The sequence below is a fragment of the Narcine bancroftii genome, chromosome 5 (genome assembly GCF_036971445.1).
Source record: "Narcine bancroftii isolate sNarBan1 chromosome 5, sNarBan1.hap1, whole genome shotgun sequence".
NCBI classification, from domain to species: Eukaryota; Metazoa; Chordata; class Chondrichthyes; order Torpediniformes; family Narcinidae; genus Narcine; species Narcine bancroftii.
In genome coordinates, this window is record NC_091473.1 from 120,158,452 (window position 1) to 120,172,460 (window position 14,009).

The 14,009-nt window shown below is 41.4% G+C and overlaps 1 protein-coding gene across 1 annotated transcript in view; it reads left to right on the forward strand.

Annotated features, from left to right (window-relative positions):
* usp24 (ubiquitin specific peptidase 24) overlaps positions 1-14,009 on the forward strand; it is a 214,826-nt gene that overhangs the window by 83,113 nt on the left and 117,704 nt on the right. Inside the window, exons 21-27 of the mRNA XM_069938902.1 lie at positions 1,271-1,411; positions 2,942-2,995; positions 3,083-3,198; positions 4,679-4,745; positions 5,395-5,505; positions 10,501-10,599; positions 12,189-12,347. Coding sequence (XP_069795003.1) covers positions 1,271-1,411; positions 2,942-2,995; positions 3,083-3,198; positions 4,679-4,745; positions 5,395-5,505; positions 10,501-10,599; positions 12,189-12,347 — 747 coding nt within the window. The remainder of the gene's footprint in view (positions 1-1,270; positions 1,412-2,941; positions 2,996-3,082; positions 3,199-4,678; positions 4,746-5,394; positions 5,506-10,500; positions 10,600-12,188; positions 12,348-14,009) is intronic.

A 14,009-nucleotide genomic window follows, 5' to 3' on the forward strand; every position in this document is an offset into this window, starting at 1 on the left:
TTAAAAAGCATGTTTTTGCTTCTGATACTCCCCGTCCAGAATATCCTGCATCCTTTTCTAACAATTTTATCAGATTCAAATATGTTCTGTAGATTAACTTTTCTCAACCTTTTTTGGTTCCTTAGGATACTGCTCAGTTTATGGGCCCCTTTCCCTGGCCCCCTGAAATGTGCTGTTACCCCCGGGGTGGGGGAGGGGGGCCATATGGTCCCCATTGAGAATGGCCACTGTAGATGATAGTACTGCTTTGTTATTACTTTGTAATTGTCTGCACTGATAGTTCCTTGTGATACTTTGGGGAAATTATTTGATGTCGACTTTGACTGCAGTGCAATGCTTCCCTAAACATTTATATCAGAATCAGAATTTATTGTCGCGAACAAGTCACAACATTCAATGTTTTGCAGCAGCCCTCATAGAGCAAACATTCATATTATAAACCATCCTACGACAATAAATATTAAAAAAACCCATAAAATAAGAGTGCACGAAAAGTAAGGCAGTGTCTTTGGTTCATTGATTATTCAAGAATCTGATGGCAGCGGGGAAGAAACTATCCTTGTGGTGCTGAGTGCTCGTCTTTAGGCTCCTGTACCTTTTTCCCAATGGTAGCAGAGTGAAGACGACATGGCCTGGGTGGTGGGGGTCTTTGAGGATAGAGGCTGCTCTTTTAAGACAATGCCTCATGTAGATGCCCTTGATGGATGCCTGTGATGTTGAAGGCCAAGTTAACCACCCTCTGGAGTTTTTTCTTGTCCAGAGATTTGGCACCTCTATACCAGGCAGTGATGCAACCTGCCGGAATGCTCTCCACAGTACACCTGTAGACTTTTTCGAGAGTCTTGAGTGACATACCTAATCTCCTTAAACGCCTCATAACCACTAGTGAGCCTTCTTTATGATTACATCAACATGGAGGCTCCAGGACAGATCCTCGGAGATGTTGACACCCAGGAATTTGAAGTTCTTGACCCTTTCCACTACTGAGTCCTCGATAAGGACTGAGTCTTGTTCCACAATCATCTTCTTGGTTTTCTTAACTTTGTTTTTGTCATTTCATCTGCAACCTGACATTTAGGCTATTGTATATAATTTAGGAATTCTTGTGATTCTATCGGAACTTGAACCTACTGATCCAACTGCATAATTATATTAAAATTTTATTAAAAGCTATTGAATAATTAAAGGAACATATAATAAGAAATATCAAAGCAGAACTGCTCAAGCCAAGGAAATTAACTGTTGAACATTATTGTTTCTTGTTGGCCAGCATGTTGAAAAGTTAGAGCTATCAGGAATGGATTTCATCTGGAGAATTGCCATGGAATCACCAGATGAAGAAATTGCCCACGAGGCAATTCAGCTGATCATTAATTACAGCTACATTAGCTTGAATCCACGTTTGAAAAAGGTACACTACAAAAGTAAAATGTCCGAAATGGGTTAATTCCATGAATTGCATGTCAAAATGTTTGCATTGACCTGGTGGTGCTAAGTGGCCTATATTTATGTATGACCTTTAACAGTCACCGAAGTTCATCATTTGCAGGCAGTTTTTCTTTTTGGTTTTATTAGATTTTCCTCTGGCTTTTAATTTTCATTTTTGTCTGAGTTGTGTATTGTCCTTAGTCTGAGTTTCTTCAAAAAAAAGGTGAACTTAAAACCTTGTGTGTAATGGGAGAACCAAAAAACATATATTCCATTGTGGATCTCATGTAGTATGAAAGCTTAATCCCTTTCATTGCCATTACTGGTTTGGTATTTCTCATGGTTCAAGATTCCTTTATTGCCATCTACAGAATACATGAAATTTGTTTCCTGTTATTTCCCTGAATAAGTGAGCAATGAGGCGCCCCAATCAAAAAGAGAAGAGAAGCAAATGAGTGTCCCTTGAAAGACATCAAGTGTCTGTTCCAGTCACCACCTCTGATGCCACTACCTCTTACCTTCTCATAAACACCTGCATAGTCTTTTGTCTCTTTCAGAAGTGAACCCGAGCTCCAGGCATCCAAGTTTTCACCCTTGCTTCTTTACGTTCTATATGATTCCGAAGTGTCAGGGCCTAAGGCCCTTTAGGAATCCTGCTCACCATCAGCACCCTCACGATTCGTGGTCCCCATACCTGGTTCCTAGAAGCCTGGTATGAGGTTTTCAGCTACCAGACCATAATCTGCTACTATGGTCTTTTAACCTTAGGGTCTTCCAGGCTTCTCCTTTTTGGTGAGTGGAGGCTGAGATGGTGTCTTCCCATCCTGGTATTCTGCCCCAGTGAGTTGCTCCCCCTTGTGGTCTGGGGTGCCAAGCATGGGCACTGTCATCTTGGGGATTGACCTCGGTAGGTTCTCTGCAATGAAAATGCTGCTAGTCCTGTTCTGCAAGCGGTTTAAATCTGTGCAGGGCTGTCAGGTGCAACAACCAGGCAGTAGGACCCCATGGAGGAGCACGGGAAGACTTGACTCTGCTACTTCCAGTGCACTCCAGTGGCAGCGCTGCCATGACTGCTGCAGCATGTCATCTTCAAATAATTTTTGTGCGACTTTGTAAGTATATCAAAGCTAATACAAAACCATGCAGATATGTAAATGAACACCAACAGCTTTATAAAATTGACCAACATAATATAAAATTATCACAGTTCTGTTTTTGGACATTACTACCTAATAATGAAGAAAGTAGCTTTTATGTTCAAGTTGGGTTGTAAAATATTCATAGATCAGAAAATTCCTGGAATCATTCTACATATCAGACAGCATGTGTGGAAAGAGAAAATTTGGAGGCGCCCTTCATCTGAACTGCAAGAGATGTGCAAAATAGTAGTCCACTTTGATGCAGTTAATTTTCTCTGCGATGTAAATCTTGTATAAACTTCCCAAATTAATATGTTGCAAAAACTGTATTGTATCTGATAAAGTCAAAGACTGTGATTTCATTTCTCTTTCAGGACTCCGTTTCCCTTCATAAGAAATTCATAGCAGATTGTTACAAACGTTTGGAAGTAAGTAAGGAGATTAAATGTGGTTTTTTTTCTTCTCCATTCCTTAGGTCATTTTATGACATTTTGCTCCATTTATCACCTTTGCAGGTTGCTAGTTCAGCTTTAGGAGGTCCTACTTTGACCCATGCTGTTACAAGAGCGACTAAAATGCTTACAGCTACAGCCATGCCCACTGTTGCTACTTCAGTTCAATCACCGTCCAGGTAAGGCTGTTTTCTTTGTCCTCCTTTAGATCCTGTTTATGTTGGTGAATGCCAGTAGTTCTTTTAACATGAAAATGCGGAACCAAGGTTTCAGACTTAAAATTTTATTCCAACTTCCCTGGCAGATTTAGTTCCTAAATTGTCTTAATAGAAAGTAGACTTTAAATGGGTATAAACGAGCAGATGGTTTAACTGTACTGCCTCTGCAATTGCATACACTGATGTTGTCTTTTGGATGTATTTTGGTGCATTTCTCCCGTAAATTGCTTAGTGTTGGTAGTGTCTGTTGGACTGACTTGAGATGCATCCTGCGAAGGGTAAACTGAATTTCTGCTGATGAACCATATTGAAAATCCGGAGCTTTCAGAAATTAATTTTATCTGGACAGTAGTGTGGAGTTATCCGCCAGGTTAGAGTTGCCAAGGGAAGGCATGGATGCATTCAGCAAGAAAAAGAGTCTGCAGTGGAGACTGTAAATAGTTGTTTTTGTTTTTCCAAAGCTTAAAGAAAATTTATGACATTCCAATATTGGCTACAAGTTGGCAGGTCATGAGAAGCAGAAGTGATGACAAGAAAAAAGGTTGCAAAAAAGCAGTAGTTGTCAATCTCAAAAGTGGAAGGTACGCTTTCTGATGTTTCTGAGGTATCATTTCTCGATAAAATACAAGAGGGCTCACTGACAAACAGTGCAGTGGCAGGTATAGAAGTCATTATAGATTATTCTGAAAACAAAAGAAGAAAGTTCGTGCTATTCCATCCTGCAGGAAAACCGTGAAGGAACTGGAAAGATGAACTGTGGTCCCCTAAATTTAAGGACACTTGTAGAATCTTGTTTCAAGGTTTAACCCGGTCAATGAGTGATGCAGAGATAGAAGAAAGGTTGAGCAGATGAATATTTCTGATTTGAGATAGATTAGTTTTGGAAAAACGGACATCTACAGTAAAATGCTAAAAACAAAATACTCCGGGTGGCAGAGAGGATACGATCTGATGAAAAAGGGTCATCGTCAAAAATTTAACTCCATTTCTCCCTCTTGAGTTGCTGAATGTTTATAATCTTTTTTAATGTAGCAGAATGGATTGAGTAGCATTAATTTAAGTAGACAACAAGTTCAGCATCCAAACTTAGCAGGAATGAAGCTAGGTTATATGCCTTAAGGTTCTTTAGAGGAATATTGACTTTGAAATGCTAACACGAGTATTCCGTAAGTGAAGAACGTTGCATCATTTACTCGATGATCAGTTTTCACATCCAATTAAAAGTTGCATTAACTAGCAGGAAATGTATTAATTCTGTATGCTGGCTGCTCAACAAGTGTTTAATCTTTGGTGGAGGAACAACTTGAGCAAGGTGTTCATGCCCTATCATTTTGAACTATTATTTGTATAGTTTTTGCAGAATTTTGATGTTCATTCCTTGTTTTTGAACAAGCCTGGCAAAATATTGGTATCAGTTACATTGTTTAACTCTTCATTGTAGGTCCAGTAAACTCGTCATAATTGAACGGCTTTTGTTGCTTGCTGAAAGATATGTGATCACAATAGAGGTAAGCAAATGGATATATACATCATGGTATCAGTTCAATAAACTTTCATTCCAGGATGTTGTTTTACTTGGCACCTTCTTGCCTTCTGTAGGAGAATCATGAAAATGCAATGAAGTAGTATTAGTTGGCGAGGGCAAAATTGAACTGAGCTGAAGGGATGTCTGCGATACTGCTGTTTAGAGGAGGAACTAAGTGGTTGAGACTGGGCTAATTAGCTGGGAAGGTGGAGCTTGGCCAGAGCTGGGATCTGTGGATCGATCACAGCATGGTTGAAGGACAAAAGGATGAGGTCAAAAACTTAGATGTGCAAGATAAAGGTGAGGTGCCATGGGAGGAAGAAGTTGAGAGCCCAAAGGAAACGATGTTCCTTATGGTAAGAAAAGCATTTTTAATCAAAATTTAATTTGTTTTGTACATAAGCAACTCATGTATCAAATAAAATATTGATAAATTGGATCAAAAAGATGTATGGTTGGGTTGAGGCATCTGTACTATAGAAATATTAACCTCCTGCTATCACACTGAAATATACTCTGACATCTGATGCAGTGTGAGAATTGCTGAACACAGCATATTTCAGCTCAATGTGTTCACTTGTTGCTACTGATTTTGAAGTTAAATTTCCTTTTATATGTGAACTTTTATGCAGGATCTATATTCTGTTCCACGGACTATACTACCTCATGGAGCTTCTTTCCATGGACATCCTGTTACTATCTCGGTCATTTGTGAATCCACAAAAGAGTCATTTACTATCGAGGTTAGTTTTGTTGTGTTTTTTTTGCATTTGTGTTCCTAAACCAAAATGCTTCAAAATCCTTTGGAAAAATCCATATGCTAAATCGGTTCTCTTTCCTCCCTTTACTTTTAATCCAGGAATCATTCTTGTATTTTTCTGCAGATTTTTTTTTTAAATCCCCACTCATTCCATCTTTATAACTCATTCAAGTTGTCCTTTGAGGGGAAGCAAATACCCATTGTTAAATTCTTTAATTGAAATTGCAGAAAGCTGCCTCTGAACACTTGATTCTGCTTTTGAGGCCTGCAGTTCCTTGCCAGTCCCGGCTGATCAGGCTGAAGCCTAGGGGCCTGGAAAGTAAGAAGGCCCACCACAACCACTGGTACACCAATGTAACCACTTGTCAATATGGGCTAGCATTAGTCCTGGATCCACCCATCAATCAAGGCTCCAAAATGCCAAAGCAGACTCAGGAAACCTAGGGTGCTTGGCCTTTTGAAAAATGACTAAAGTGAACATCACAGAACACCAAACAGTGCAGGGGCCAGTTTCATGGCTGCCAGAAATACCCTGAGGCCCCATGGTGAGAATGCACCTTATCTCTGCTGAAGAAGCCAAGTGCAGTCGCGACTCTGAAATGGCTTAAGGAGCATGCGCTGTTCTCCAACACCCTGACTGGCAACGGTGGGAGTGGAACTGCATGGTAAGAAGATCACAGTAGTTTCATCAATGTGGAGATGGAGATCCGCATCACAAAGAGCAGCCACTGGCTGGGAATGAGGAACCAGGGGGAGCTCCAGGGAATTCCATGGGCAGCTGCACGGTGCTGTGCCCTGCCCTTCGCCCATGCGAAGTTTTGCACCAAAGGCTTGGCCTGCAGGTGGGTGGGGTGGGGGGGTGGGGCATGGTCCACAAATGCCCCACCCCCCATGATGCCGGCAACGAACTGGTATATTCCCAGCATGCATCTGGCAGATAAATTTGGAATATGTGAGGGCATCATGCCCAAGTGCTAATAAATGGAAGAATTTCACTTTATCCTATTCAATGAAGGGTGGGGGCGTGAGGCAAGGGAGCAAGGTCAGGGAGGGGGGGGCCTTGGTACACATTGGTATCAACGATGTAGGTACGAAATGGAATGAGATCCTGCAAAACAAATGAAGAGTTAGGTCACAAGTTTAAAAAGTAGTTAAAAGGTTGTAATCTCTGGATTATTACTCGTGCCATGTGCCAGTGAGCGTTAGACACTGGCTGAGTAGTTGGTGCAGGAAGGAATGTTTCAGATTTATAAACAATTGGAATTGCTTCTGGAACAGAAGTGCCATTACTCTAGAGTAATGGGTTATACCTGAACCAGAGGGAAATAAATATTTTGGCAGGAAGATTAACAAGCGGGAAACTGTGCTAAGGAATGGCACATGCAGTTCAACTCTGAGAAATGTGAGATGCATTTGGGTAAATTGAACCAGTGTGGAACCTATTGTTTGTAGTGGTTCCCAAAAGAGAATGATGGATCCAAGTGACCTAGGGGTGCAGGTACATAGATAGCTCTGATAGATGGCAGTGCAGGTTGACGAATTAGTAAAGAGAATGTTTTGGATGCTTGCCTTTATCAGTCAGGGCATTGAATGCAAGTGTTGGGATGTTATGTTGAAACTGTATAAGACATTGGTGAAGCCACATTTGAAATATTGTGTGTGGTTTTGGTCATTTGGCTATAGGATGTAGTTGTACGCCACTTGAAAGAAGCTACACACAAGTAGTGTAGTCAGGCTAGGCTAGTCAGGCTAGGCTCTGAGTTTTATTAGGGCTCAGGCCCAACTTTTTTACTTGCACTGTTCCCGCCATGGCCCCCCCCTCTGCTGACGTCACATCATGCAGAACAAAAGCGGGTTTCCCGCGCAAAGGCACTTTTCTGCATAACAGTCCCCTTCTTCCCCGGGTGCTGTCCCTGTCTGTTGGCTGCGCAGCAAGGCCAGCATCATTTTGGGGTCATTGGCCTTTAAGTTGCCTTTGCCGCTCACCCACCAGTTCACTTGTTGGGGCCAGTGCAGCTGCGTGGGCTGCTGGCCTTTGGTTGTGCTTGCTGTCCAGAACACCAGCTCAAACGCTGCGTCAGAGGGCCGCCACATGACCCCCCCCCCCCAGACAGAACTGGCAATATTGTCCTTGATGCCCAGAGGCAAAGACTTCCAGCCTTTAGTGGCCTGTAGTGGCCTGTCTCTTCAGCGTGGTACTGATGTCTCGACCGGGTCCAGGTATGCTGGCTTCAGCCTGTCTGTGGTAAAGACCTCCATCTTGCCTCTGACCTCCAGCTCAAACGTGGCCCCGTTGTTATGGATGACCTAGAACGGATCCTCGTATGGCTTCGAAAGCAGTGGACGATGTGGACCCCTGCGAATGAATGCATACTCACGGTCCTGCAGGTCTTTTGGTATGTTGGTCCTCGTGTGTCCATGCTGGAAGGAGGAATTAGGGCCACGTTGCCAACTCTTTCCCTTAGCCTGCTGAAGAACGCTGGAGAGTCATCCTACTGTGGAGTTCTGTCGACAAGTTTGGCCAAAGAGGTGTTGAGGTCCTCTTTGGGTGCTCTATGGATGCTCTTCTACCCAGTTGGGTCCTTGGAGTCTGGTCATGAGCGCAGTTTTGAGGTATCTGTGGAAGCGCTCCACCAACCCATTGGATTGTGGGTGGTAAGCTTTTGTGTGATCCAGCTGGGCACCCTACAGACTGGTGAGGTCAGACCACAGACTGGAGGTGAACTGGGATGCTAACCTGAAACTTGCCAATCAGGACGAGATGAGGGCCCTGACACATGAGGTTGTGGACGTGTCTGGCAGTGGGACTGCTGCCTGTTCGCTTATCGCTGGGTTTAAATGCTGTCTAAACCATTGGGGTCACCAATTGTAGCCGCGTGCTACTCGGAAGAAGTAGTGTAGTCAGGTTAATTTCTGAATTTTATTAGGACTCAGGCCCGACTTTTATACTTGCATTGTTCCCTCCATGGCCCCCTTTGGCTGACGTCACAACATGCATAACAAAAGCAGGTTTCTCGTGTGCAGGTACTTTCCTGCATAACAATGCCTTTTTTCTCTGCGTGCTCTCCCTGTTTGTTGGCTGCGCAGCAAGGCCAGCGCCATTTTGGGGTCGTTGGCCTTTAAGCTGCCCTTACCGTTCACCCACCAGTTCGCTTGTTGGGGCCACTGCCACTGCACGGCCTGCTGGCCTTTGGTTGCACTCAGCGCCCGGAGCACCAGCTCAATCACTGTGACGGCGGGCTGCCAGAAGAAGGATATTATAAGGTTGGAATAGGTACAGAAAAGATTTACAAAAGTGTTGCCAAGATTAGGAAAGTTGAGTTATCATGAGAGACTAGAGAAAACTAGGCCTATTTCCTTCGTGCGCAGGAAGTTAAGAGGGGATTTTATTGAGTTCCAGAAAATTATGAGCAGCAAAGATGAAAAGTAACAGTCTGTTTCCTAAAATTTGACAAGATGGCAAAATGATAAGGTGTAACAGATTTAGAAATGATGTGAGGAGACATTTCTTCATTCATAAGGTACTGGATCCATGGAATGAGCATCCAGAGAAAGTGATGGAGGAAGTACGTTAACCAACTTTTTAGAAACATCTGGATAACTACTGTATTTGATGGCATATAAGACTCACTTTTTTTTTTCCCCAAAGAAAGGATCAAAAATATCCCCTGATCTTTTTGTGAAGTTGAAATTAAGGTGATAATGGTGGCTGTGATTACCACCATCTATCGTGGGGGGAGAACGGAGCAGTGAGACCAGCGCGGGGACTAACAGCAGGCCGCCAGGAGAGAGGGGGCAGTGGGACCAGCACAGAGACCGACAGCGGGCAACCAGGATAGAGCAGACAGCGGGACCAGTGTAGGACTGACAAAGGGAGTTTGTTTTTAGAAAATGTTTTCTGCTATAGCTAACCTGCTTTATTTCCGTAAATTAAAAAAAATTCCTGTTGTCCTAGTTGCATGTTTTCTCCAAGTTTTTTTTTTACTATGCTGTAGCTATATATTTCAATAACATTAAATGCCTACCTGTAAATATCTTCGTCCGTGAAGCCAAGCCAAAGAAGAAATACACAAAAAAATGTCTTAATATTCCCTGCTGAAATGGGGTGGGGTCTTGTATGCCCGTGGGTCTTATATGCCATCAGATAGGTATATACATGGAAGGAGCTTGGATGGGTCTGATCAGAATGTAGCCAACTGGAACCAAATCAGGAGGGTAGTTTATTTGGCGTGTCCAAGTTAGGCCTATGGCCTGTTTCTATGCTGTTTGACTCTTATGACCTCGAGTTGAATAGTAATATGTACATTTAAAGGGGAACTAATTGTACGAATTAGATTTGTTAATTTTTATTTGAAATAGCTGTTTGTGTGTTTAACTTCTTAACTTTAATAATCAAGAAGTAATATTGCAAGGTATATGCTCATTTTCATAAAAATCTGAACAAAATTCCACCAATTCCTTGTAATTCTGAAGTATTTTTTGAAATTGTATGATATTTTTAATTTTAATGTTTTTGCATATTTCAGTTTTGCTGTACAATTGAATTGTCACCTTATGTTAAAAGTGGGAGAATAGCTGTCTTAGTGGCTTGCCCTGTTATTTTCGCCTCCAGGTTATCGTATCATTAAATTTAATAGTGACTTTAATGTTTCATCAGTGTCGATTTCCGTAGCCACAGTGGCAGTAAAGGTTGATCAAAATAGATTATTTCTATGATTGGGTGAAACATTCAAATCTTTCTGAATGAAACATTGAATGATTCCATAGCTTGAAATTATCCAATCCATAGAAATACCACTCAGATTCTAAACATCTGAAAGATTTGGATAATTTCTGTCTGAAATTGAACTTTTGTCACTAATTTTAGGGCACAATTTATCCCAAACAAGGAGTTCACAAAGTTATATATGCAGACTATGATATGATGTAAACAAGTAACCACTGCCCAACTAATACTGATACTTGGTCTATTTTTCAGGCTCACAGCAATGAAACTGTTGGGAGTGTCAGGTGGAAGATGGCAGCACATATCAATTGTCCATTGGATAACTTACAAATATTTGCCAGTGATAGCTTGGTGAGTAAATAAAAACGGTAGCCAAAGATGTCTACCTGGTTTAAGATTTTTTTTCCCTCCGATTTGTAGTAGAAATGGATTTTTTAAGAAAATCTTGTCATCCCAGCAGGAAATGCTTCATTTTTGCTCCATTAATTCATCTTGTAAAAGAAACCCGACATGATGATGAAGATCTGGTATCTGAATACTAGGCAACCTGTGTGCATCCACAATACTTTTTGATGTTTTCAACTCTTGTATATTGTTTTTTGTTCTTGTCATGCAATCTAAGTAACATTTATTGCCTGGGAAGGTGGTGCTTTGAATTTCAGTAGTCCATGTGCTCCCTTAATAGTTTTGGATGTAGAATTCTTGGGTGTGGAAACAAAGAAATAATGTCAGTATTTCCCTTTGTGTGGTCACAGGGAAACTGAATTTAGGGGTATATTGGTTGTAATAAGCTGTCTGTCATCTAGTACACACCATTATTAACTTGATGACCAGTACAAAATATTTTATGCAAGAAAGTAGAACCCAAAATTGTTCACCAGCGAAGCAAGTGAAAATCAGGCTCAGGACTGAAACGTTGGCTCTGTATCTTTATTGTTGCTTTTATATTCAACTTTGCGAAGTGTTACAGGTGCCACAAGACTCGCACCACCAGGTTCAGGAACAGCTGCTACCCCTCCACCATCAGACTCCTCAACAACAAACTCATATTAGGGACATTTAAGGACTCTTACTTTTACACTTTTTGACGAGGACAAATATTACTGATTTAATAAACAATTATGTAAATTGGACAAGAGAAAGAAGTTTCTCAAATGTTCTCGTGGTCTGAGAAGGAGCCTCAAGTGCTTTTTGATTTTTCTTGATTCTATTATTAATGATCTTTTATGTACCTTAGCAACCACTACTATAAGATATCAGAGTTACCAGTTAACGGTTTGACCTCTGTGTAAGTTTCTGAGGCTTTAGGTTTGAAGTTTAGCCTTTTTAATCTTGTCAATTGTTGCTCTGTCTCGAGTGGTTCTGGTCATTGGAAATTAATATCCTGAAAGTTTTCTCAGATTTTCTTTGGCTATCTTGATATTATTTTCCTTCCTATGAATATTTGTCGGCATTAAATTTAAGTATCCATTGCAATGCTCTCTTATATTTTCAAATGTATTACAAATTCTGATCTGACTCCTTCAAGTTTGTTTTAAAAATCACTGATACGGGTTGTTTGAATAGCGAGTCAAACTCTGATCGCTTCTTCAATTTTCTTCAATTTTAATGACTAATTGCTTAACAGTTGAAAACGATAATTGCAGATTTGTATGTATGAAAATCTGTTTGTGCACAATTATGTTGGAATATTAGTTCAAGCTGTTGAAAGAGAAAATTGCTTTTTTTGGCAAATTGGTCTGAAATCTACATTACGAACTTGCAATAAGCGATGTCTGAGATAAGAAATTAGCTTTACAGCAGTACTTTAACCACTGCAAGATTGTTGTCTTTTGTGTAGCAAAATATTTTCTTCCTTTTCATTTCAGGTCACAAGAACCTCAGTTTTTCAATTTTGATATTTCTCATTTACTAAGTGATGAAAATATTTTTTCTTATAGCTCACCATGAACAAAGATCAGAAGTTGCTTCACCAGCTGGGGTTTGCAGATGAACAGATATTGACTATAAAGATGCCTGTAATGGGTACACCTTCAGGAAGTTCAGTGGATTCATCCACAAGTAGTAGTGTATTCAATTCAGCATATGCAATGGAACAGGTTTGACCATTTATGTACCTTGAATTAGTGGAAATATATTGCAAACTTCCCAAATGAAGGAAGATGCAAATTGGTCAGTTGAAAATGGATCTCACTTTTCAATTATAACAACTTTAAGTTATTGTGACCATACATTCTTCTACTAAAAGATCACTGAGGCAGCTGTGATCATTTTGGACCATTTCCCCCATTGCTCTTCCTCTAATGGTCGAAGCAGTATGTAGCATTATGCATTGAAAAGAGTCGCAAGGCCCTGTTTGTCTTTCAAGTTGTCAAAATATCATGGTGTTGGCACACGCAACTAAGTTGTGGCTTCAAGTTCCATTCCAGAAACCAGAGTGCAGCATCTTAACTGACTCTGCAATGCATTTGGGAGGAGGTGCTGCACTGATGGATATGTTGTCTTTTGCTCAGTCTGGCCTCTAGAAAAAATGTAAAAAAAATTATCGTCCATTTCAAGATTTAAGATTCAATTTATTGTCATTGGTAATAAAATAGTGTCATATTACATCAAATTTCTTTTTGCCTGCTGCAAGGCAGACAAATTCACCACCGGCCAGAATTGCTTAAGCGCCTCTCGCAGGCTTACAGTCAGAAAGAGAGAAGCAAAAGAGAGTCGTCCCCCCCCAGAGTCACAAAATAACCATAAATTTGCCTCCAGTGCTTCCACAGGCCCTGCAGGCACATAGACTCCAGTCTAAATTGGCAACCCGAGCTCCAGATCTGAACTTCCAACACGGGACCCTCCAGTGCCCTCGGCACCTCCTTGCATCCTGGTTCCAATACCTGGTACCCCTCCAGACAGTTTGAGCCAGTTTCCAGTAGTCCGCAGCCCAACATGATCTCCAGCATCTCACAGATTCCTCACCTCAAGTCGTCAGCAATCTGCCGCATGCACTGGTCCCTCAGCCATAGAGCCCCCTCATTGGTTCGCCATCGTGGTCACCATCCTCGCGGGTTGTCTCCTCCACTTCTCCCTCTCAGATAGTGCATGATCTTCCCGTCCTCTGGTGCCCTGCTCCAGTCCTCCACTTCCCTTGAGTCTGAAGTGCCTCGTGGCTGTTGCCATTTAATAAGTGCCACCTTCCTGGGTGCAGACTCACAGTCGCGGGATTTCAACTAAAACCACTGTTGGCTCCCTCACCGGGCCGTTCAAACCCATGGTCGCTTCCTGCGGGTCCGCGCCAGTGGCAACGTTGCTGCTGCAGCGGCTCCAGCAGCGCCACCATCTTCATGAAGAGGAGAGTTTTCACCATTATTATAGTCATTTTTTTTTTAGGTTATCTAATCATTTGTCCCATTGCCATTTGTAGGGCTTAGCAGTGTTTCTATTGGCACAGTAAGTTTATGGAGATGAGTTAAAGATGTAATACATCTCAGTGCTATATTGCAGTGGCTGAAGAGGGATATTGCTTCCCCATATTCACTAAAAATAGATGACATAATTTTTCCTTGGCTACTGAATATTAGGTACAGTGGATTAGGTTATAATGATGAGAAGCCAGTAATAAAGTATGCTCTGCAAAGTGTGTGTATAGTTGTCTAAATATACTGTGGAAATTGTACTACAATTCTATAACAATATTTTTATGTGTTGACTGCAACATCTACATTTTTTTAAATGTATTCCCAATTTGTTAGAAATTAATGTTGATTATTGCT